This window comes from Bombus bifarius, unplaced genomic scaffold (assembly GCF_011952205.1).
Source record: "Bombus bifarius isolate JDL3187 unplaced genomic scaffold, Bbif_JDL3187 scf7180000009343, whole genome shotgun sequence".
Classification (NCBI taxonomy): domain Eukaryota; kingdom Metazoa; phylum Arthropoda; class Insecta; order Hymenoptera; family Apidae; genus Bombus; species Bombus bifarius.
In genome coordinates this window covers 1,173,144-1,197,074 of record NW_022885057.1, presented here as the reverse complement: position 1 = coordinate 1,197,074, position 23,931 = coordinate 1,173,144, and the positions used below count along the sequence as shown (strand labels likewise).

Sequence of the window (23,931 nt, the reverse complement as noted above, 5' to 3'; positions counted from 1 at the left end):
TTTCCCGGCGTGTTGCGCATGAACAAGATGAAAGTGTTCCAGGAGTTTGGAAAGAATAAGAAAATGAAATTGAACAATCTCGCTTAGTCTTTTGGTCTTGATCGTTACAATAGACCGTAAAATTGATCACCATAATTCATATTTAACTCCTTGTAATCATTACTATTACAATTTATTTCCCAAGTCTAACGTTCCAAATATCTTTCAATAAAAATCAAAATTTGGAGAGTAGAAGTTATCGAGAATAAAATTTCATTTCCTTATAAGCAATTAATCATATGTTTCGTTTAATAAAACGAATACAGCAAAATAATAATTGCAAATATCGTAACACTGTTAGAATTATTTGTACCTACGTCAAGAAATACTCGGAAATTATTGCAGAGATTTCTTTTTTATCGAGGAATGTCAATTAAATTTCTATTTTACGCCTCGCTCGAGTGCCTGTTAATATCTAAATTAAACAATGGATTGAGCATACGTTTCACAAGAGGCAATAATTAAAAGATTAAAGATATCGATTGAAATTCGATCAATTGGCGTGTATTATCAATTGAAATTTCTACGTGATATCCATTAAAGAAGTAGTAACTTAACGGTATCGAGTTTATATCCGTTATCAGATTAATTGCTTCCTCTTTCTAATGAAAAGAACATATAAAAAAGCAAAAAACTGATAGTTGACGATATCGATACTATCTTGTCTTTATAATCAAAGCTACTGGGATTTCACGTATCTCGAACGTCATTCTCTCTGGTTGCGCTTATTTTCGTTCCTGATAAAAATCTAATATTTTGTTTATCCTTATCAACGCGATGTATGCCCTCGGAATGTATATAAAGTGATCGATACAGTTTCTGTCAATCACAGTATTGTGAATCTTCTTAGCAATATGTTCACTCTGAGTGCTTCATTTGTGCTCTGTCTTGCAGTCGCCGCATTTGGTAAGTAATAACAACCGAAAAAAAATCTTTCAAAGTCTTCATATGTGCCCAACATTGAATTTCTTTACATACTCTATATTATATACTAACTATATCTATATCTTAAATATAGCCTTCACGCCTTAAGCAAGTCAAAGTAGTTAGTTAATTCAATTGTTACCAAATGTTTTGAGAATGGAAATAAAATTCGGTGGAAAGTGAATAAAAGTTTATGGAATTGAATGAAATTGTCTTAGGAAGTTTAAAGGATCTTTTTCTACTTTACTCGCTCAATGCAACTCTTTATTTCGATAATTTTAATTTTCTCAACTCGTTTAGCTGAGTACGCGATACACAAACGATTACAGTGACTAAACAAAAGTAAGACTTTATGCGTGAAGCTATATGAAACCACGAATGCAGTAACCTTACTACGATTTTGTCTTGGTTAGGCTTCCCTGAAGGCCAAATTGTCGGTGGCAAAGACGCACCAGTTGGCAAGTTTCCCCACCAAGTATCTCTGAGACAGAACGGAAACCACTTCTGTGGTGGCTCCATCATCGACTCACGTCACATTCTCACCGCAGCTCACTGTGTCCAAGGGTATGTACTATAAAATTTAGTGCACAAAGAATAGTAAAATTAAGAAGCTGTCAAACAAAGCAGATACACGGAAATCATATTTATTAAAATATATTTACAAAAGTATCATCGCTTGCTGTCATATATTTATTAATATCTTACTAAGCTTCAAGTTTATCACTGATTGCTGAAAATTTTAAATCAATGGAACATGTTGGTCTTATAGACTGAACAACTTGAAAAGTATTACCGTCCACGCTGGAACGAATCAACTGAACACAAATGGACAGTCTTACGGAGTGGAAAAGGCCGTTGCGCATAAGGGTTTCAACTCGAACACCCTTGTTAACGATATAGCTATAATTCGCGTGAACGAAAATATCGCGTTCAACAACTTGGTGAAATCGATCAAATTGGCAACCGGTAGCAACACTTATGAAGGATCAAACTGCATTTTGTCCGGCTGGGGAACTACCAAAGTAAGTTCGAAACATAGCCGTTTCAACAATTACTTGAAATTATAATAATTAAAGAATGTCTTGTTAAGAAATTCGAAACTTCGGAATTTAGAATTTTCGTATTCGGAAGTATTCAGAGCTTAGTTATAAAAATCATATTAAGTTTATTTTTCTATCGGAATGATACATTTAACATGTATTTCGTTTACAGCTCGGAGGAAAATCACCAAACAACTTGCAATACATCAACTTGCTCGTCGAGAGCCAATCAAAATGCAAGCAAGCCCACTGGAGAATTCAAAGTTCCCACATCTGCACATACACCAAAGTTGGAGAAGGTGCATGCCACGTGAGTATATTTAACACACTTTGTATTTGAACGATGCATGCTTTTTCATCCAAATACGAATTTAAAAATTGAGATCAGTAATACTAGAATTTCTAAGACTTCTTTCGTTCGGTGAAATATCAACCTTATGAACATTTAATTGACGACTAATCTTTTCTTTTCGAATTTCAGGGTGATTCCGGCGGTCCACTCATCCACGATGATGTACAAATCGGTGTCGTTTCCTTTGGACAACCTTGTGCCGTTGGCAAACCTGATGTATACACGAGAGTGTCATCCTTCATACCCTGGATTAATTCTCAGAAATCTTATCTTATGAACGAAACTGAAGAACAACCGGAAGACGCCATCTACATTGCTTAAATTTACCCGTTTCTAATATTTCCACAATAAATCCTGAATTTTTATATTTTGATGGAGTACTCAGTTTTGAAAGGTATATGAACTTGAATGTAATCGTCACTTTTGTATACAGCAAAAGTTTTAAAAAATGAAAATCATCATTTTGCAATAAAGTATGTACATGTTAACTATCTCTTTTTCATCTCTATATATATATCCCTAGCTTTTTTGAAGAGCTGACCAATCAGACGAGCTATTTATATGATTTACAAGATTTTTATTCAAACGGAATATTTTATTTCTCATTATATGAGACTTCATGCCTCTTTATATCTCAGTTCGTCGGTAGTTACACGTGCCGAACTAGAAAAATCTCAGTGTGTTTCCTACGCCCTCTGTTGTTTTCTGCAGAAAATATAGGAATTCCATATATTCAACTCAATCGTCAAAAGCGATAAAAATGAACCTGGCATCTTATAAGGTATCGCGTCACATGTTCTGTAATACCGACCATTCAGAGGTTTTATTACGCCCTCTACAATTTATAACGTCACACGAGTATAGTTAAACCATTCGAACGCGCTTCGTTTATTTAAACAGAACTTTAATTAGTATACGTTTAAATAAGCTTCTGGTGAATTAACTTATTTAAACGCGAATTACTATTATATGAACGAGAAATCGTAAATAGTAAGGACATTTAGTACGCTCTTATCATGTGAATCTCAGTTACACGAGCTTGTCCCGTGACAGATTCTAATAAACGGAATTCTACCGTATGTTCAATTCACGAATCATACACAACAATTGAAAGCAAAATACAAGCTATTGTGGTCATTCATAAAGGATTATAATTGTAGACGTATTATATTATAGACGTAACATGAAATACTTTCCGTGTTTCGCGATTTAAAGGTTTATAATACATAACTATAAAATCGTAAATTATTATTGTAAGGAAAATAAAGAATTCTACAGCATGCATCTATACAAATTGAATTAACGATTGATTGAAGCAATAATTTTGAATAAAAGGTACTATGTTCGTAAGTTTTCAAGGTTCTGACCACATAAATAACTTTATCTTATACACTGTATATAATCTATAATCTTATCTCTAACTAATAATGATGTGAAGATTATATTACTTTTATTCTGATTACTACGAATATTCAAAATCACTGCACCGCTCTTTTTTTTCTTAATCTGACTACACTTAAGCATAATAGATATAATGTTCTTCTTTCGTTAAATAAAACTACGTAAATAACTAAATTAATAATTCAACTAAAATAATACTTTAACATAATCATATATTAGAAAGTAAAATATACTACTCACGCATTGTTCGAGTTTATACTGAATGGATATTTTGGTAGTCCTCCTGGTTACCAATTTGATTCCCTTTTCAACACCTTTTATTTCCCTTTAAGGTATTCATTTATGAAAATACTGTTAAACATTTATTTATTTCATGTTAATGAATATTTTTAATTTATAAATATTATTCACTACTTAAAGTTGTTATCAATTAATGGAATGAAAAATGTGGAAAATGAAGATTTTTTTATTATACAACTTCAAAATTTTGCAGGGAATTATTATACATTATTGGAAGGACAAATATTCTGATAAAATATTTTACACGGAAAATTTTTCACGGAATCAAAATATGAAAAATAAATAATAATTAAATAAATGATGCATTTGTAGTAGTAATAGTTCATTATCAGAATTATTTCTTTTTTTGTAATTGTATCGTCTACAGTGTATTCAATTTATTAATAGTAAAAATTTTGTATGTAAAGTGTTCGGTAAATGAAATTCAAGATTCAATGAATCAAGATTTTATCAAACATGGTAAGACCTAAGCAATCATTATTATTTGTTATATAATTCGTAATTATAGCGTAATACATCACAGTAATTATGAATTATATATCAAATAATATGAATTAATTAATTGTGATTGCGATTATGTTCTTATATACTAATTAAACAATCTATTAAATTGTTAGTAAGACTATCATTGATTCCTAAATTGCGGATTATTTTTTTTTTTTTTTTTTGTTAATTAGTCTGTAATAAATCAATGCCTATTGAAATATTACAGAAATATGGAATTCTCTACTTCATTTGCGATTACAAGATGTAAATATATTTTATCGAGGCAATTGAGAAATAGGAAGTAACAAAATTACGTTCGAAAATTTAAATAATTTAAATAAATATTTTTTAATACGCTGTTTTTTAATTTAATTTAAATTATTGTGAAGAAATCTTAGTTCGTTAGTTAGTTCTACGAATTACACTATTTAGCTAGAATCTTTACCACATACGAAAACGAATGAAGAGATATATACATTATATCTATTAGTTATGGTCATGCCTTGTTTGACCATTTTCAATTTCGATTACTTTTCTAGTCAATACTATTTTGTGAATGGTTGTATTTTCGGTTTAAAATCACCGCATCTTGGGAAATTTTCTGGTGGTTTTGGCATATCAGAAACCTCTCCAACTTGTAAAGTGACTTCCATACCAGCAAGATGATGAAAAATTTGATGACAATGGAGCAGCCAATATCCTTAAGAATGAAATAAAATAAAATCGTTTAGTTATTGTGCATATAAAATCTTTAAAATCTCGATTTGTCAATATTCACGATTACCTGGATTATTTGCGCGGAATCTAATTATGGCATATCCGTTGTTTGGTACAGGAATGTCGTCTTTTCCTTGTGGAGAAACGAAATTCCTTTTTATTTGATTTTTCTTTTCAAGTTCTTTGAAATATTCCAGTGTCATCTTATTCGTAGTATTCGAACTTGTAGTGGCACCCAAAGGTTGACCTAAGCCCATAACATAAAATATGTATCCATGCAAATGGAAGGGATGCCGTACAGATACCGTGTCGACTGTAAATTACAAGATAGTACATGTATATATTAATCACTTTATCAAATAAACATTTTGTAAAGTAATCTGTTAATTCCATATTTAGATAACATTTAACATACACTCGTCTATCAGAATTATTTCCACGATAGAATTCAATGGAATTTTAATCAAGTGAATACACGTGCACGGAGCTCCTGGACGGCAGTGGGCTGGTAAATTTTCGGCGTTACAAAATGCATCTGCAGGTGTGTCTTCCAACTGAGTGAGTGGCGGGGAGGATGGACCAGTTGAACTTATACTGTTTATCATCGTGGCTACTATCCAGTTTGGTGATGGAACTATTAAGATTAAAAAAAAAAAAGAAAAGGACTAATCATATGTTCTTTCAACAAACAAAAGAAAATAAAATAATCGGACAACTATATCCATATCTTACCCAGAAAGTTCTTATATGTGTTAGGTACGAACACCTCTTCCGGTTTATACCTCTGCATGGCTATAGGTAGATACAATTTTACATCTGGTTCTTTTTTCAAAATATCTGGATCGACTTGCAAAGCGTTGTTTAATCCATTGCCACAGATATAGTTGAGCGTAGAATTGCAAGCGGAACTTGCGATATCTAGTACCTATGATTATAGTAACTAAAATTATATATTTCGTTAACTATATTATTGCTATATCTTACCACTACTAAAGCCACCATTAAAATAAATATATCTTTACCGATTCGGTAATTGAACATTTTTACGATTCAGTTAATCAGCAATTCCATATAAAATACGAGAAGACTACTTACTAGGCCATTAGGAATAGGATTATCAAAAGTAGGTTCTTTTGTCTTTGGTGTAATAGATGCTCCTTCGTATTGTAATAAAGCTAATTGTTGGATACGGTTATAGGTGCAATCATCCAATCCACGCAGTTGTATCCAATAGGCACCAGGTGTTTGATTAGTATTAATAACAAAGTCGTATCGTTCTCCTGTGAAGTTTGTCCGAAAGGAAAATTAAATGAATAGAACGACAATTTTATTAATAATACTATTTTGCATTTTTATTAATATCGTACCAGCCAGAGAAACTATAGAATCAACAACGACAGGTTGCATAGGTTGACCATCGGAAGCAATAACGGTAAGACTATGGCCTTCGATAGTCAATTGTGCAGGGCAAACGGTACAGAAGGAGTTAATTAAACGAAAACGATAACGTTGATTAGCACCTACGGTGATTACTTCAAAGGGAATGTTTGACGTAGCGTGACTGAGATCCTGGGACGGACAAAATTAAGAAATTAAGTTAATATATGGTATTTAATACATAGCGTCTTTAAAATGTAAATACTTTGAAATCTATTGAGATATGTATAATTTTATGTGCTAGACTAGATTCGCTGCGTAGTAGTGATACTTGTATGTGACTATCAGTGTGTGGAAGTATGTATATGCAGGGCGTCTCGAAAACAAAGGAATGTAAACTGTTCAGTTAACAGTCTGGTGTGGAAGAAGGTGAGACGCGTGCAAGTGTGTATCAATGGATATCTTTGAAATCGTTTATCAAATAAATATATAACTATTCTAATATAAATTCTAAGTGTAAATTTAGTGTTCCTATAGCATTATTTCGGCTATTAAGATCCAAAATTTTCAACAAAATCATACATGATAAAAAGGTATATACTACTATACTGTATTACGTAATCAAACTTTAGAAATATTTGAATATAAAAATACGACGATTTTATTTTAATTATTGGCTGAAATTTTCTATGATAAAATATTTTAAGTAAGAAAATCAAACTCACAATGTATCTTCCTTTTCCGTTAATTAAGAACGCATCGGCATTCTGATGAACTGCGCCAGCTCTACGACCTGGAAATCGACCCGTAGCCTCTTCTTTAAACCAATCGTTAATAACGATTACGTGATTTGCTAGGTCAAAATCATACAAATTTTGATAGGGTTCATCTTGCGGTGGTGATCGTACGATGAAACTTCCAAATACACCATCCAATTTTTGCGTTGCTGTGTGAGCATGCCACAAATGAGATCCCCAGTTATTAGCAAAAAATTGATATCTAGCAAAAATATAACGTTCTAGTAAAAATTCTTTATTTCAAGTTACTTGATACTCTTGTTTGATGAATGTTTTATAGAATGTTCTATGTGATTTGCTATCCTCTACTAATACAAATAATACAGGTAATACAGATCTTCTTGCCTCGATTATTATTACGACTATCATTATCATAATTAGAATAATCAACTGAAATTTTATCTCATAAGACTGTTCTAGGATGAAAATTCGTATTTTTGAAAGAGGTTCAATTTTAATTGAATTTCTGTATTATTTTTCTACGAAGAAGATAAAGTAACTCGAGGAATGTAAAATTGAAGGCCACAGATGATAACATATCTAACATTTCCTGCTTTTTATAGAAGAGCAATTTTCAAATTCAATACATTACTAATTCTTGCCTTTGTCGTCCTTTTACATGTACTTTTTTTTTGTACTTCAAAAATATTAACAATATTTAGTACGCAGAATTATATGAATTAAATTAAATTAACATGAAAATTAATATTACTCGTTCTTCACAAAGCATCGTAGAGTTTTCATTTATTTCACGTTAAAATTTTAAACACACTTCGACTTATTATGTTTTCTTCGTGTGCTCTTTAAACCTTTGCTCTATATGCCTTCGGCATATTTTTCTAGCGATATTACCAACTAATCGACGCAATAAATATTTATAGTTTAAAAATTTTTTATTGTCACCGCTGTGGCGACATCCTTCTGCAAATTATTAAGTAATAGCAATATATCAAAATGATCGATCATGAAAGCTACGATGTAATGTATCACAATTAAATTTTCGCAATTTTAACATAATTTTTAAATTTTATTTTACCTAAATGTGTCATGAATCATGATCGGACACTGTGTCAAATGTGGGACCCCATCGTAATGCGCAGAACCATGTTGGAGGATACCATGCCAATGAACCGTAACTGAATCTGACTTTAACAGATTTTGAACATCAACTACGACGTAATCTCCTTTGCAAACTTGTATAGTTGGCCCTGGTATCATTCTATTCACAGTCAAAGCCATCCGCTGCGTTCCATCCCCGGGAACGCATTGACAATTAGGGCATAAAGTGTTTGTAGCGTTAGGCATACAGAAATTACACGCCCTGAAAATGAAGAATTACTCCTTAAATTTTATTCTTTACTTTATAATTGATTGTTTCTAATTTACTTGTATCTTATTCCTCAATTTACTTTAAGTATTCCTTAAAATTTCTATCTGAAATGAAATTTATCATACGTAATAAAATATATACAATCTTTGATACTTTGATACGGAGGTTAAACCTTCTGTCATCGAACTTTTTAAATCGCAAAATACTCACAGTAATAATATTGGAATAATTAAAGAACAAATGATCACAAATTTAATTATAAATACTACATAAGTAAATACCTAGTATTGATACTTCAAATTACGATGATAAGTTGTGAAAAAAATTTTAATAATTTCTAGACTTTTAAAAATCCAACATTTTTTACTTTTTAATTTGAAAGAAGTTTAACGAGTTTTCAATACTAATATTGCACTATTATACTCACTGGCCATTAACGGGATAACGTTCAATTACGAATTTATAGTAACACGTCTTTGATTCTCCTGGTCTACATGTTCGTGCACACTCGGCAGCATTTGACAAGGAATAATCCGCAAGAAGTTCGTCAGTTAAACAGTTATTTTCATTAACAAATCCCATTCCACTAACGCCGGGCGCGTAACCCGCAATGATAGATTGTGAGACTGCATTCTGAACTAGGACCGAAAGATTAGATCACACCTTTTTCAAATTATGTAGTACATAATTACATAAAAAATATAATTAAGCTCCACTACGAAAGAATACATTATCATATATTATAAACATTATTCCATTTTCGTGACAGTTTTTGAACTATAATATTGTTAAAAAACTAACATACTACACATATGGAGTTGAAAGAATTCAATATTCAATAACACTAACGATAATGTAATGTAAATTTTGTTAGTTTCGGAAACAAATAACATAAAACAGTTCTAATATCTACCGGATGTATAATTGCTGCTTGCGTGTTATTGAACGATAATGAATTATTTCAAAAGAAGAGAGATTCCTACCGGTAAGAATAAGAACAAAGAGCAAAGAAGTTCCCCGCAAAAGATTCATTATGAGATCGTAATTCTTACGCACTGGACTGTGAAATTATGAGTTTATATAATATCAGTATTTAAACCTTTCTCTCAATGAAATTTGGATTAATTATTTGATAAGATTAATACCTTTTCGTATAACACTTACGTACTGTTTCTTTGACTACATGATATCAGTTTTTTTTGTGTGATTTGAAAATACGTAATTACAATTTGGAAAAATACATATCACTCTACCGATCTACGATATAGCTAATATTTTAATTATTACGCTTTCAAAATAGATCATCAGGTGGGATTAGTACATGATTGAGGACTTCTGATGACTGAGGAATTTAGTCTTACGTGAACATACATATCTACCCATTTAGGGAAGACCATATTTTACGTCTTTAAAGAAGAAGATTATATTTCACTAAATATTTTAAAAATAGAGGAAGACAAACGAGTGAAATTAATTCGTTTAACAAACTTGAGAAATAAAATTCTTACACCCTTAGATAATCCACTATTACGTACAATACAAAATATTATTTGTAGTAATAAGGATCAATTAGATGGGTGTAGAAACGATTATCAAAACTATAACTTTTTTTATGTTTAATTTACACATATTTCATTACATATAGCCAAGTAGTTGATATAAAAATTTTGATGTTATCGGAGTGGTTCGTAAACATTGATTAAACATTGGGAAACTTATCGCACATAAAATCTTCGGTTTTATTTTTACAAATCATCGCTTTATCCATCGTTATAAGTATTTTATCATTTGTGACAGCGAATGTTCTTTTACTTCCAAGAGACGTCAAGATATTTTATATCTCTTATTTTTAATATATCATCTTTTTGCTCGAACGAATGGATTTTCGCTCATATATATTATAGATATCATAAAGTATGATTTGCATATGCATATGGAAGTATTTGTAAGTGTTTAAAACATTTAAAACATTTAATATTTAAAACGTAAAACATTTTTCCAGTTGTAAGTTACGTCGTAATTTTAAATGAATCGTGTAAAACACTATTTTTGATAAAAGTTTTTTTTTTATTTTTTCTTTTTTTAAATTTTTCCATCGAGACAACGATCCGTTATAACGAAACGTGATAAAGTTCACGCGTACCGAGCGAAAATTCAAAGTCGATTTTCTCGAAAACAAAGCCTCAAACGAAAAATTTTTATTCTATATTTTCGCCTTCTTTTTTCGCGTAGAATCACCCCCTTTCCGCTTATACCACCAGTTACCAACCACCCTGTATATGCATATGAGTTTTATCTTCGAGATAACAATGATACACATATGATTGCTAATTTTTTATTAAATTCAAGGGAAACTTTGACTTATGGCAAATACGATTTCAAATATAAAATAAATAAAAGATAATTTCAATTACCTTCTACTACAGTCTTTTTTATTCCAATATCTATATATAAATTTAATCTTTATTTCCGAAATCAATTTTTATCTGATTTTAATCAGTCTTATCGCGTACTATACTTCACATATACAGTCTTTGAACATTCAATAAAAGAAATAAAGAAAGTTACTTTTGTTTATAAATATTTACTCACTTTGTTTATAACATAACACGTTCCTATATCCTGCGTTACAAAAATATTTTTAAATGTACAACGACCTTAATTTCTTAATATTTTCTTTTAATTTTCACGCTTCAATTTTTTTTATCTGACCTATCTATGTGTATCTAGATTATGACCATAGGTGTTAGCAAAATGAGATTATTTATGAGCGTATGAGTAACATACATTTTTATCATTCTACTCAACTTAATCATTAAAGCGAATAAATTCAATGTTCATATAAGTACGTACAAGTTAACAAAAATTGGATAGATTTCAATTTCTAGCATTATGTACATATTGGCTGTCTTTTTAATTATCACTTCCATTGTTAGTGGTAAGTTTGTTTCCCTAATTTTAAAAAGTTAATTTTTTATTCGGCACTTTAAAGCTGCAAAATATAGAAACAGTTCACCATAGATCCGTTTAATGAAATAACAAAATTTTGTGATTGTGATAAAGCTCTTACTTCATGATTATTAATATTGCACTTATTTAATGAAAGTTACTATACTATACTATACAGTGTATTTATTATTTAAGGCTCGGTTCCACGTTTAGTGGGCGGTAATGAAGTTGAAGACGGTAAATATCCTTACCAAGCGTCAATCAGAATTAGAGGTTCACACATATGCGGAGCATCAATTATTAACCCTTATGTCATCCTTACCGCCGCACGCTGTATTTATAAGTAAGAAAAGTATTTATTAGTAGAAAGAAAATTTACATAAACATCTTAAACAAAACATTCTTTGTATTCTTTGTATTAGAATATCATGCAAAATTTTCGTATTACACAGGAGAGCACATTATAGAGATATAGTAAAAGGTCAAAGTTGAGAAATATAAATAAATACGATATACATGATGAAATATACGATATATATTGTCATCTTAAAAATGCAATTGATGTTGCATTAAGATCTTATTGAAGTTAAGACGATATTACCAGGCAAACTGTCATTATGAATTGAACGAAATTTCAATTTATAATATCAAAGCTACTAAAAATGTATCTATCAATGATATTGATAACGCTATTTCTTACACAATTTAATATTTACCTTAGATACAGTCTATTAAATCTAAGTAGTCCCTTTCATTGTTGAGAAACCACCAAAAATAACTTCGAACCATGAAATTTCAAACATCAGAAAATAAAACAATAAAAGATAGGTTCTTACTTCATAAACTGTACTTTTTTATAAACATATTTGTCATTTTGCCAATAATTTCTTTATTTCTCATTATTATATATTATATAACTTTATAGGAAAGTACCATCACAAATGACGGTTATTGTTGGAACCAATTATTTATCCCAACCTGGTATTGTTCACACAGTCAACAAATTGATTTGGCACGAATTTTACGACGAATACCTGATCCATAATGATATCGGCTTAATACTCGTAAATGGATACATTAAATATAACGACAAAATTCAGCCGATTCCACTCGCAAGAGTATATTACGTACCTCAAGAAACAAACGCTGTGGTAACCGGTTGGGGAAAATTAAACGTAAGTGGTTTTATAAATTAAAATTATTGTAATCGATAAATACATTTTAAATTACAAATTTGTAGAATATTTTTAAAATTGGTTGCAAGGATTATTTATATGTTGCATTTATTATATAATTAAATAAAAATGTTCGATGGAACTTTTTTTTCAACAAATTTTCATTGCAGAGTGGATCAGGCGGTATGTCTAACGTATTGCAAGCGCTAAATGTAACTATAGTGTCGCAGGAAGTGTGTCAAATGTACGATTGGATGGCAACAAAAAATAATATATGCACGAGTGCAAAACGGAATCAAGAAGCTTGTTCCGTGAGTGCATTGAATTTAGTTTTATAGTTCATTTGACTATAACGTTTGATCAAGTTCATTGCTAAAAATGTATCAATAAGATAGAGTTTTGTTTCGTTTCTAATAGTTGTATTTTTGGTAATACCAATTTGTAGTAACTCTAATTTCGCGTAACAATGATAAATTTTAATTTAATATAACTCTGTTATGAAGTCATTGAAATTTATGTCGATATTGCTTGCCTTAGGGTGACCCTGGTAGTCCTTTGGTTTTTAATGGTATACAAGTGGGGATCGTTTCTTATGGTCGACCATGTGACTACCTCAGCGTGTACACCAGAGTGTTTCCTTACGAACAGTGGATAAATAATATTACAAGTAATTACCATGGTATAGGATCTCAAGTAAATTCAAATATGTGGTCTATATTGCTGCTTGCAGTATCAATAATCGTCTTCTCTTTACAGTAGTAAAGAGTTTTGTCGTAAGAGTATTAAGTTTTTTATTAACTTTAAATTAGAATAATCAGTAGATACCTATTAAGTTGAAAAATAAAGATGGAAGGAAGATAATTGATATACAAATTGACGATATAAATTATAACTGACGTAAGTTGTATAATACCATTAAAACACATATTTTTTCGACCACCCACAAAGTGAAGGTAACGGAAATTTATTCGCGAATATCAGTAATAACAAATAACGTGATAACTATTATTAAAATTATAATCTTATACTAGTGAAATTATTTACCTAATTTACTTTAATAAAATTAACCGGAATTAAGTAGAAACAAAAAACCATCGGAAACTATATTTTTACAATATCTTAACAGAAGGTCATAGAAGAAGTTGTCTAATTGACCTACTAAGACATCCACTTCGTAGTCTAATTCTACTTCAGTTTCAGCCTTTTTTCAATGGGAGGTTTGAAATTACCGTATTTCGGGAAAAGTCGAGGTACAGTAAATCTTCTTGTTCTCCAATATTGAGAACAATCTCCATACTAATTACTTGTTGATAAATGAAATAACAATGGAATAACCAATATCCTTGACAATAAAAAATATTGATCAATAAATTATTGTTATTATATAAACTGTTAATTTCAACATTGTAAAATATTCAAATATTTATAAACACTGCTTTTAGAAAATTTTGCACAGATTTAAATATCTAACTTGTAATTCCTTATACAAATCTAAAATATTTCGATAATTTTATGAAGTGATCCTCAAAATGTTTTATGTTGGGAAAAATATGGACCAGCTAAACTCACAGCATACATATTGTTTGTGCTGAATCGAATTATAACACATCCATTATCCGAAACAACAATAGTATCTTTGCCTGGAGCATCCAAATTTTTCTTTATTGTTTCCTCCTTATCAAGTTGTTTCAGGTAATCTACAATTGTAATTGACGAATTTTCTGACGTTAATGAATAAAGTCCCAGTGATTGACCCATACTCATAACTATGTATAAAAGAAATAACTAATCGGAAACAATGATGTCTACTTACTTCTATAGTAATTACTTCTAAGGGAATAATTGTAGTACATTACCATTCTGCTACATATGTCGTAAATATAAAATAATTTATAGAACAATCGTTTCCAGTTGTAAAGTCTGGAGAGGCAAGAATAAAAAAATTGTTTAATCAAATCTTATTCAACTCAACGTTTTTAATTTTTGACTCAACCTATCGTTAAACGAATATACTTACTGTAAATTACCGCTTCCCATTAATTAATACAGCATCAGGTAGCTGTCCGACAATATCAGTTCCGCGATCTGTAAATCATTCTGTATATAATTCGTGCACCCAATCGTTAATAACAATTACATGACTTAACATGAAATCAATCTCGAAATATTATGTATTAGGGTCTTGTTTCTTTGGAGTCCGTATGACAAGGCTACCGAAAATTCCCTCCGAAGGGACATAATTTCTATCGTTCTATGAATTCCCATTATTTTGTATATATATTTAAAAGTGTATATGTTTTAAAATCACTTATAAAAATACCTAAATGTAGAACTAGTTGCAATTGGACATTGCGTTACACTAAGTACGTACACCATCGTAATATTGATAGCCATTCTGCAATACACCATGCCAATGCATCGTCATAGTATCCTCCCCAAGCAAACTTGTATACGTGGTCCTGGCATCATTCTATTCACAGTTAAAACCATACGTGACACGCCATCGGCTAATACACGATCTGACAATCGACGTGAATCGAATAACATTAAGAAAACAAAGATCACAGAGAGATGCTTTACAAAAGAAAGATATGGTATAGTACAAGTATTTAAGTCTTCTAAGAGATTAAAAATATATTTTATTCAAAAATCCTGATAGTAACGCGACTATGCTAAGAAAAGATGTTAAATGATTAAATGAAGAAAATTTGAATTCTTGATAAGCTTCTAATATTTATAAAATTTTTAATTATGATAACGTTCAATTGCAAAATTATAGTAACACGGTTTTGGTGTATCCGGTTCATAACAAGGCGGACACACTGAAAAGCATTTTATAGAGAAGGATTCTCAAGAATTACGTCGTTCACATAGTTTGTCACGTTTATTGGAGGTATACCATTCACTCCAGATACATAACCAGTCAATAATATATACCCTTCACTCTTAACTACACCTAAATTTTAAGACAAATATATTAAAATATATTTTTAGTATCTTCTAATAATTACATATATATAAATTACATAAGACATTTTATATTTATGTATTGTAATTCACATATTAAAGAATGATGCGTTTAAATTTTCTATCTTCCTTATAGTTTATAAAACGTATAATGTATTATCATATAGTTTATAATAACTAGTGAATAACGAGATATGATAGCTGTAAACCACTATTTTATATATAAGAAAAACATTTTTTAAGCAATTTAATATCACATATAAAAAAAGTTTCGTGCCAAAAAAAGTAAATACAAAGCATAAAAGTATTTTCCAAATGAAATTCATCGTGGTAACAAATAAAAATCATACTATCCTATATTCTGATTTTGTTCTTATATATGTAGGTATAACACCATGATTGTTTGTCTACTTTATATCAAGAAAGATCTTTCTCATTGAAAAAATTGAAAATTGCCTTATCAGTAATGTTAAGTGGTTTTTCCACATACAATTTATCTAAAACATGTGCAACTGCAATTATATATATGTCATGTACATATATAGATTCCTTACACAATGAATTTGTTCGCCAAATTTTGTAAATCTCAATAATAAAGTGATAAAAAATGTGTCTTTCATAAAGAGAAAAAGCAAAAAGAATGTTACAAATTCTTTATCAAAAATATGAATAAAAATGCTGATCTATGCAACTTATTGTAAATGTGTCACATTAATCAAAAATTATTCTAACATATACTCAACATTATGTGAAAAATGATGTAATTGTTTCATTATTTTATTGTGTTATTGAAAGACCAACGTATTATAGATCAATGAATTTGTCTTGTGACAGATTACATGCCTACTTAAATGAAAATATATAATTCTACTTAAAAAAACAAATAGGCCGCCTTGAAATTTCGAAGCCATATACATATAGATAGGAAAGCTTAAGAAACAATTGCGTATAACAAACTTAATGGAACATCTTGTATAGTTTTTTATTATTCTAACGCGTATATTATTTCATGACGTACTATCCCGCGGCTATGCCCGCGTTAGCTTCAGACGACTAAGGTATTGTAAAGATCATTTTATAATATGCAATGATTTGGTAAGACCCATAAAATATAATAAGTCTACTGTGATAAGCTATCCTTGTCAGCTTCATTTTGTTATAGATATTTCCCTTATTTTTTTGCATCTTTTATTTGTCCTGTTACACTGTTACAGTTGCAAATAATTTTTTAACAGGCTTTTACTTAATTGATAAACGAATATTGCAATTCATTTGAATTCTGAAGTTGAATTTCGAAAAATACTCAAACACGTGTTTGTTTATTTTTAATGAGTTCATATGCCGAATTCCACATCTTTAACTGTAGTGATACGCGAAATGTGGCTATCTCTTGAAAAAAAATTTGTCGCCCTTTGTATCTCTTTAGGGTGGATATTTCCAAAAATCCTTTATTATCCTATGTCTACGTCATAAAAGAAAATATTTCGTGTTTCTAGGTATAACGGTTTAATAAAATTATTATTAATAAAACTTATTTAATAAAACTAAAACCAATCCATTTATCAACAGAACAGCTGTATATTTACAAACGAATGTATATATTTACATTATGTCATTATAGCGTACTTCTGCACCTCTAGATCCACAGAGATCTATTGAAAAAATTTACCGCAAAATTGACGTTGACCTTAAAATTCTAAGTTAAATTCTTTATTGTTGCATCGTATAAAACTCCTCACGAGGAACAGAAGTCTCAAACTGTTGATAAATCACTACTCCACCGTTCTCTTGAAAAATGATGATAAAGTTCCATTAGCTCTTGCATTGATATTATTTACAATGCTTACATTTCACATTCACATAGAATGTAAACAACGAGATATTAATGAAAAAAGGAGAAAATTATTCGTTAGCAGAAGTAGCTCACCATAAATAGAATAAAGCAAAAAAATCTTTCAAGCAAAAGCTCAGTGGCGTCGAGAAAGAGATCTGATATTATTAGTTTGTTTGCAGGTGGACACGTAAAAGATATAAAAAGGTAAACTGCAACTTTTTTAAATAGAATTACAATTCTTTATGTATGATTCGATGCATCTCGTTATTCCATATAGGAAATTATTTAGTTGCTCATAGTAAAAAACAAGTATACAGTTCAAAAATATTGTAACAAACTATGTTTTTGAAACAAAATAACAAACGTAGTAAATAAAACGAGTAAGTTTTCCTGGCATAAACAATTAAATAATTAATATACTAATGTGAAATTGCAATTTGATCTTGAAGGTCAATCTTGCGCCACATTTTTTTTCAGATTTCCACTGATCCAAAGGCAAAATCACGATATAGTGGTCACGTTCTAATTTAATTATTTCCTTATTTGCATTTTTTATTACCCTTTTTTCTATTTGTGATAAAATTTAGTTTAAGGAAATAATTTTGTAAGACCGATAAATTATAAAATGAAGTTAAAATAGTCGTTTCGAAAGGGCAAACAGAATAACACCGACAATTTGTTCAATAATCATTTATTGAACAGTAGAATTTGCAATCATTTGCGACTTTTCTTGTATTATTTGTTCTGCATGATATACTTTCCAACAAATAAGATAGTCTCTAGTAACTTTAAATAAAGTATAATAGTTGATCACAAGAAGCAATGTTATTGATAACACTTGATACCAATCAGTTGTGCGTAGTAAAATAAGTAATTGTGCACAAACAAGAAGAAGTTGCAAGCCCAATATTGAACAAAGTAACATTGTAGGATTACTAAATAAAGCCTGTGCAAAATAATCATAATTTATTATTATTAGTTATTTTTGCAGTATACTCATATGTATGATGAAAATAAAATTTATAACAAAATAAGTTAATATTGATCACGTACATAAAATCTGTAATGATTTGAATTTCCTGGTTCTGCTACAGTACAGAAGCCTTCAGAACGATAGATTTCTTTATTATGTCTCACAACTGAACCATGAGGCCACAAAATAGAATCATTCCACACTTGGGCATAAGTATGACTATTGCGATTTTCAATTTTAACCCATCGACCTAGGTGTAATGCCGCTCTATGTAAAACATCACAGTACCTAAATAATTATTGTATTCATCAAATTTCTGCAAATGAATTTTTTAATACAACATTCACATTATACAATCTTAGAACAATACAGCACGTACTACTAAAGAATTTATAAGATTGACACAACATAAATTGTTACACAATATAATTATATAAATACATACCTGACAGGATAAGCATGTGAAAAGTGAGCACTTATTCTTTCCAGCCAAAACATAATAACATGTTGCACAACCCATGAAATATTAAAATGTAGATGTTGAGGTACAAATATAATGGGTGCAATACCACATACATAAGCACTACTAGAAGATGCAAACAAAGCTCGTTTCAAACGCCGATTGAAATCGGACCTTAATGTTGAAACTTCTGCTCTAATTGCTGATGCATTTAATGAACAATTATGTAAAGGTTTGTCTACACAAAAAAGAAGATTAAATTCATAAATTTAACACTTTGTTAATATAATAATAATCATCATTATTAGTATAAATATAAGTTTTATACCCATCAGAAACTTTGTTTTCTTTTCATCTTTACCATATAAAGGTGTCGATATATCAAAGAAAGGTGCTGCACTTATACCAAACATTACAAAATATACAGATAAACTTCTGAAACAAAGTACATACAGTAAACACTTGATATACATATGATGTATGATGAATGATATACATATATAACATATCAATATATCACACGAGGATCAATAACTACAATTTAATAAAGTAATACAGACGGATAACATAAGTAAAAAATCTTCATTGAGTTATGTCGTTCAGCCATATGGTAAAGACACCAGCATAATATATTCATCACAATGATTAGTAAAGTTATCCTGAAACATAATATTTAAATTATCCTAAATATAAATTTTACATTATATATATAATGTATAATTTATAGCAAAATATACCTCATCATTTTTTGAGCAGTAGGTAACCAACGAACTGGTGATGAAACATCAATAACTCGATGCAATAAAGAATAAATAAATTGCCTTGCAACCATAATTATAATAAATACAAGCAAATAAGGATCTATTAAGTAGAAATTCTGAAAAATTGAAGTCACATGTTTTTATAAAAAAAGATAAATTATAATAAAGAATAGATGACTTAAAATAATAATAAAATATTCTAATGCACATACCATACTATAATTATTATAAGAATGAGGTAACCACCAAACAGTTCTATACAAATTAAGCATTTGTAAAGAAGCTGCAATAATTGACACAACTAAAGACAACGCTTCAAAAGTTAAATGACCATCCACAGGTACAACTGGTATAGGTACATGTTTTGGTACTAATGCTTTCATTCCACAAAGTTCTGACTTTCTATCATCTGCACCATTTCCAGCTGTCCTTTCTCCACTATTACTTCGTATACCAATATTTGAAGATACAGAGAAGTTAGCTTGGGATTTACTCTGTCCATTTCTACTAGCAGCATTACGTCTTCCACCAGGCATAGTGTTTGATTTTACATTCTAGTTCATTTTTTAAAGTTATTTTAATTTATTATGGTTCTTACATATTTTTAGCTTAATAAATCACTTTTGAAATAAATTTTATGGTAACATAATTTAATTTAATGGCGTCAGGGAACTGTCATTTTCATTTATATCTTTGTTCAAACTACAAGACGTATAGCATTAAAATATATATATAAATGCGTATATTTTATCTCCTAAGTTGTTTATATGTTTTTGAATACTTTTATTTAGCAAAATTTAACAATATACTAATTTTAATGATAAAAGAGATACATCAAAATTAATTTAATCAGCGACCTCTCATATACTCGAAATTAGTTACAAAATGTTTATTTTTTTGTTTTGCATACAACATACATATACACTAGAACACAAGCCACAAGATTCACAAGCACAAACTTAGATTTCTTGGACCCCACAAAATAGGATTTCTGAAGTGCAAAATGATATGGTAATACATAGCGTACTCTATACGCAAAGTAAATGAATTATAAAATACATAATATAAAATATATAATTATAAATATCAGAAAGGGAATTATTAACATCTTAGCATTTATATAAATAAAATTATTAAAACTGGATAGTTGAATAAAAGAATTTTTGTATTATTCAATACTGAACATGTATATTGAAAGATTTAATTTTTTCACACTTCTACTTGCATGTCTAACCATGTATGTCTAGTTAACTTATTCTACTTTTAAGGTACATGACATTAAATTACATATATGAATAATATAATTCCAATACGTCCTATTAATGAGATCAAACTAATATACTTCCTGAAATTTTTGTATTACTTTTCTTGCTCTTTCCTTGCTTTTTTCTTGTTGTAACAGACACACGCATAAATTGTATACATACATTTATCGGCATATTTGATTTTTATTCACATACATTGTATTATATTTTGTTGATTTCATGTTGATTTCAATTAAAGATTTTGTAAATAATTTCATGTATACAATTATACAAATGAATAATGATTTTTAATCAATAATATGAGAATTGTCAAGAATAATAAATAATATTTTGAATTTAAATCAAAAGTCATTTCCATCAAGTGATGAATCAAAATAAAACGGTATTAAAATGTCAATGGTCGTTCTAAATGTATAAATGTGATTCTAACTTAAATTAAATCTTTTTGAAATTAAAAAATATATAAAATACTTAGTTTATATTAAATTGGAAACCTTTACAAAACAACATAGTTCTCCTAGATGGCACTGTTTCACGATATAAAAATTTATATATTTTATGGAACAAATTGAATTCTCTAATATATTTAATAAGAGAACACCATAATTACTTAATGTAGTAGATGATATTCTAAGAAATGTGTATAAACAGAGAGGAGTGTAATATAAATAATTGCTTCTTTACACATATGTACATGTAATAAATAGCTGTGGTGAAGTGACAATGTATGTCTGTCATGTTGTTTCTTTCAAAAATTCAGCTTTTTATCAAACTATGAAGAATTGCGAATTATAGCGCAGTGGCTATTAATTCTAGAATATATTTTCTGAAATGTATGTGTATTTTACGTGAATTTTAAATTCACTAAAACCATTATTTGTCTTTATTCCACAAAGTTTATAACTTTAGTTTTGTAAATTAAAGATCATTCTCCTTTTGAAAATTACAGCATTCATTATTTTATTTTAATAGACTAATTAATCAATTTAATCAAGCTTTTAGTATTTAATCTCAGTAAATAATGCAAGAATATTGTTAATTATAACTATCTTCTAATATATACATATGTGTAGATGTTTAATCCTGTTCAAATAAAACATGAATGTATGGGAATAGAAGATGTTAACTTTGGTGATAAAGTTAATACCTCAAATAATTCCAAATATCCAACATTTATTGAAGAAGATGTTGATTATAAATATAATGAGATATCACATTTTTGGAGTCACGCACAGTTATCAAATGAAATACATCCAAAAAATGAAATTCATGGTCAATATAATTTATTCCAATCTGAAGTAAGTTTTATAATTTCAATAAATGTTTTTATTGATTTATTTTCTAAATCATAAAACCTATATAACATTTCAATAAGAAACTGACTAATATTAAATATTTTAGGAAAATACTTCCTTAGCATATATGAAAAATTATGTACAAAATAATACAAATTTTCAAATTAATCAAGAAGGAAATTTGAATCAAATGAATCAGCAATGTCATATAAACATGAATCAAAAAGCTGAACAGTCACAATGTCCTCAAAGTATACAAGCAGCAAAGTTTACAAGTCAAATAGTATCAATTTCAGAGCCTATATCTTCCATAAAATCTAATCGTCCTGGAAGACCACCCAAAGGTTCTTCAGACACAAACGTAGGAAAAAAACTTAAATGTCAATGTGAAATATGCTTCAAAGAGTTTGGACATAAAAGTAATTTATTTATACATATGAGAACACATAATGGAGAACGTCCTTATAAATGTAATCAGTGTGAAAAGTGTTTTACCCACAGTGGAAACTTAGCTATCCATATGAGGACACACTCTGGTGAAAGACCTTATGGTTGCCAAATATGTGGAAAAATGTTTAGTCATAGTGGAAACTTATCGACTCATTTAAGAACTCATTCAGGTATAAAGCCATATAAATGTGCTGTATGTGGTAAAGAATTTAGGCATAGTGGCAATTTATCAATACATGAAAGAATCCATTCCGGAATTAAACCATTTCAATGTAAGGTTTGTGGGAAAGACTTTTATCATAGTGGAAATTTAACGACTCATATGAAAAAACATATTGTAAATATTAACACTAGCATTAATCAATGTGAAAATAATGAAAAGCAAGCATTATGTACTGCAAATCTTAATAACACTACATCTATAAATTCGTTCAATAATTTATCAATGATTCAAAATACTAATGTCAAACTGATGCCTATTGAAAATAATATTGTTCCTATAAAAAATGAAAGTAATGATGAGGAGTCAACAAATGCAGTTGGGGTATTAACACCAACATCAACTTAAGTATGCTAAATAAATACTTTAATGATAGTTTAACTTATGAATATATTTTGTAATTATAATTGCTGTAAAAATGTATTATCAGAGTTTAAATTTCTTAATGATCAACAATTGCATCAATAATTATGGATATATAAATATATATTTTTTTGGAATTATAAGTTTTATATTGTAAAAAGTGAAATCTCTCTACATGGCATCTTTGATATATAAAATACAATTGAAAATATGTGCAATTACACATAATATATTAAGTATTTATAACTGTATTATTATATAATATGGTAAAGTTATCAAAAAATTACAATTTTTTAATTAAACTTTTTGTTTATTTTATCACTTACAGCAACATTTCAGTTAAGTATTTTAAAATCTCTTTTTATTCTACTCCAAATAATGTAATATTAAAAAATATATTGATATATACTTTCTGTATGAATTTGATCTATACTACTGTTATGTATAGAATAAGCC

At 29.1% G+C, this 23,931-nt stretch overlaps 5 protein-coding genes across 8 annotated transcripts; 3 read left to right on the top strand and 2 right to left on the bottom strand.

Annotated features, from left to right (window-relative positions):
- Window positions 1–813: 813 nt before the first annotated feature.
- LOC117215090 (chymotrypsin-1-like) lies at window positions 814–2,728 on the top strand. The gene is made up of 5 exons (XM_033461526.1): window positions 814–945; window positions 1,377–1,527; window positions 1,733–1,985; window positions 2,176–2,313; window positions 2,485–2,728. The coding sequence occupies exons 1-5, from the start codon at window positions 894–896 to the stop codon at window positions 2,674–2,676; spliced, it is 786 nt and encodes a 261-aa protein (XP_033317417.1). The 5' UTR covers window positions 814–893; the 3' UTR covers window positions 2,677–2,728.
- A 2,125-nt stretch (window positions 2,729–4,853) lies between these two features.
- Window positions 4,854–9,420, bottom strand: LOC117215082 (laccase-1-like; the record flags this gene model as incomplete). Its single annotated transcript, XM_033461512.1, has 9 exons — window positions 4,854–5,242; window positions 5,327–5,572; window positions 5,675–5,893; window positions 5,992–6,184; window positions 6,355–6,539; window positions 6,627–6,828; window positions 7,362–7,635; window positions 8,470–8,754; window positions 9,191–9,420. Coding segments are annotated over 9 exons (1,989 nt in total), but the record flags the coding sequence as incomplete, so codon positions are not given.
- Window positions 9,421–11,655: 2,235 nt separating this feature from the next.
- Window positions 11,656–14,191, top strand: LOC117215077 (chymotrypsin-1-like). The gene is made up of 5 exons (XM_033461500.1): window positions 11,656–11,728; window positions 11,908–12,055; window positions 12,638–12,887; window positions 13,058–13,198; window positions 13,425–14,191. The coding sequence occupies exons 1-5, from the start codon at window positions 11,656–11,658 to the stop codon at window positions 13,644–13,646; spliced, it is 834 nt and encodes a 277-aa protein (XP_033317391.1). The 3' UTR covers window positions 13,647–14,191.
- Window positions 14,192–18,363: 4,172 nt separating this feature from the next.
- LOC117215086 (transmembrane protein 39A) lies at window positions 18,364–20,989 on the bottom strand. 3 transcript variants are annotated; one of them, XM_033461519.1, is made up of 7 exons: window positions 20,095–20,989; window positions 19,859–19,998; window positions 19,682–19,780; window positions 19,450–19,556; window positions 19,107–19,359; window positions 18,742–18,928; window positions 18,364–18,634 (listed from the first exon to the last, which is right to left on the bottom strand). In XM_033461519.1, the coding sequence occupies exons 1-7, from the start codon at window positions 20,416–20,418 to the stop codon at window positions 18,380–18,382; spliced, it is 1,365 nt and encodes a 454-aa protein (XP_033317410.1). In that variant the 5' UTR covers window positions 20,419–20,989; the 3' UTR covers window positions 18,364–18,379. The 3 variants fall into 3 exon arrangements, with proteins under 3 accessions (XP_033317410.1, XP_033317408.1, XP_033317409.1); XM_033461517.1 differs by having other exon boundaries at window positions 18,742–18,949; window positions 20,095–20,984; XM_033461518.1 differs by having other exon boundaries at window positions 18,742–18,949; window positions 19,450–19,553; window positions 20,095–20,984.
- Window positions 20,990–21,627: 638 nt separating this feature from the next.
- On the top strand, window positions 21,628–23,716 carry LOC117215075 (zinc finger protein 616-like). Of its 2 annotated transcripts, none has more exons than XM_033461498.1 (3): window positions 21,628–21,872; window positions 22,221–22,445; window positions 22,549–23,716. In XM_033461498.1, exons 2-3 carry the CDS (start codon window positions 22,221–22,223, stop codon window positions 23,458–23,460), a joined length of 1,137 nt encoding a protein of 378 aa, XP_033317389.1. In that variant the 5' UTR covers window positions 21,628–21,872; the 3' UTR covers window positions 23,461–23,716. The 2 variants fall into 2 exon arrangements, with proteins under 2 accessions (XP_033317389.1, XP_033317388.1); XM_033461497.1 differs by having other exon boundaries at window positions 21,628–21,980.
- Window positions 23,717–23,931: the final 215 nt, after the last annotated feature.

Excerpts from the sequence above, each read along its gene's own strand:
- LOC117215090 (XM_033461526.1), top strand. The coding sequence starts at position 894 with ATGTTCACTCTGAGTGCTTCATTTGTGCTCTGTCTTGCAGTCGCCGCA. Across the intron at positions 1,986-2,175 it reads CCGGCTGGGGAACTACCAAA|CTCGGAGGAAAATCACCAAA; the intron begins GTAAGTTCGAAA and ends TTTCGTTTACAG. Across the intron at positions 2,314-2,484 it reads TTGGAGAAGGTGCATGCCAC|GGTGATTCCGGCGGTCCACT; the intron begins GTGAGTATATTT and ends TTCGAATTTCAG.
- LOC117215077 (XM_033461500.1), top strand. The coding sequence starts at position 11,656 with ATGTACATATTGGCTGTCTTTTTAATTATCACTTCCATTGTTAGTGGT. Across the intron at positions 11,729-11,907 it reads TGTTTCCCTAATTTTAAAAA|GCTCGGTTCCACGTTTAGTG; the intron begins GTTAATTTTTTA and ends TTATTATTTAAG. Across the intron at positions 12,888-13,057 it reads CCGGTTGGGGAAAATTAAAC|AGTGGATCAGGCGGTATGTC; the intron begins GTAAGTGGTTTT and ends TTTTCATTGCAG.
- LOC117215086 (XM_033461517.1), bottom strand. The coding sequence starts at position 20,418 with ATGCCTGGTGGAAGACGTAATGCTGCTAGTAGAAATGGACAGAGTAAA. Across the intron at positions 19,999-20,094 it reads CTTATAATAATTATAGTATG|AATTTCTACTTAATAGATCC; the intron begins GTATGTGCATTA and ends TCAATTTTTCAG. Across the intron at positions 18,950-19,106 it reads TCACATGCTTATCCTGTCAG|GTACTGTGATGTTTTACATA; the intron begins GTATGTATTTAT and ends ATAATTATTTAG.
- LOC117215075 (XM_033461498.1), top strand. The coding sequence starts at position 22,221 with ATGTTTAATCCTGTTCAAATAAAACATGAATGTATGGGAATAGAAGAT. Across the intron at positions 22,446-22,548 it reads ATAATTTATTCCAATCTGAA|GAAAATACTTCCTTAGCATA; the intron begins GTAAGTTTTATA and ends TAAATATTTTAG.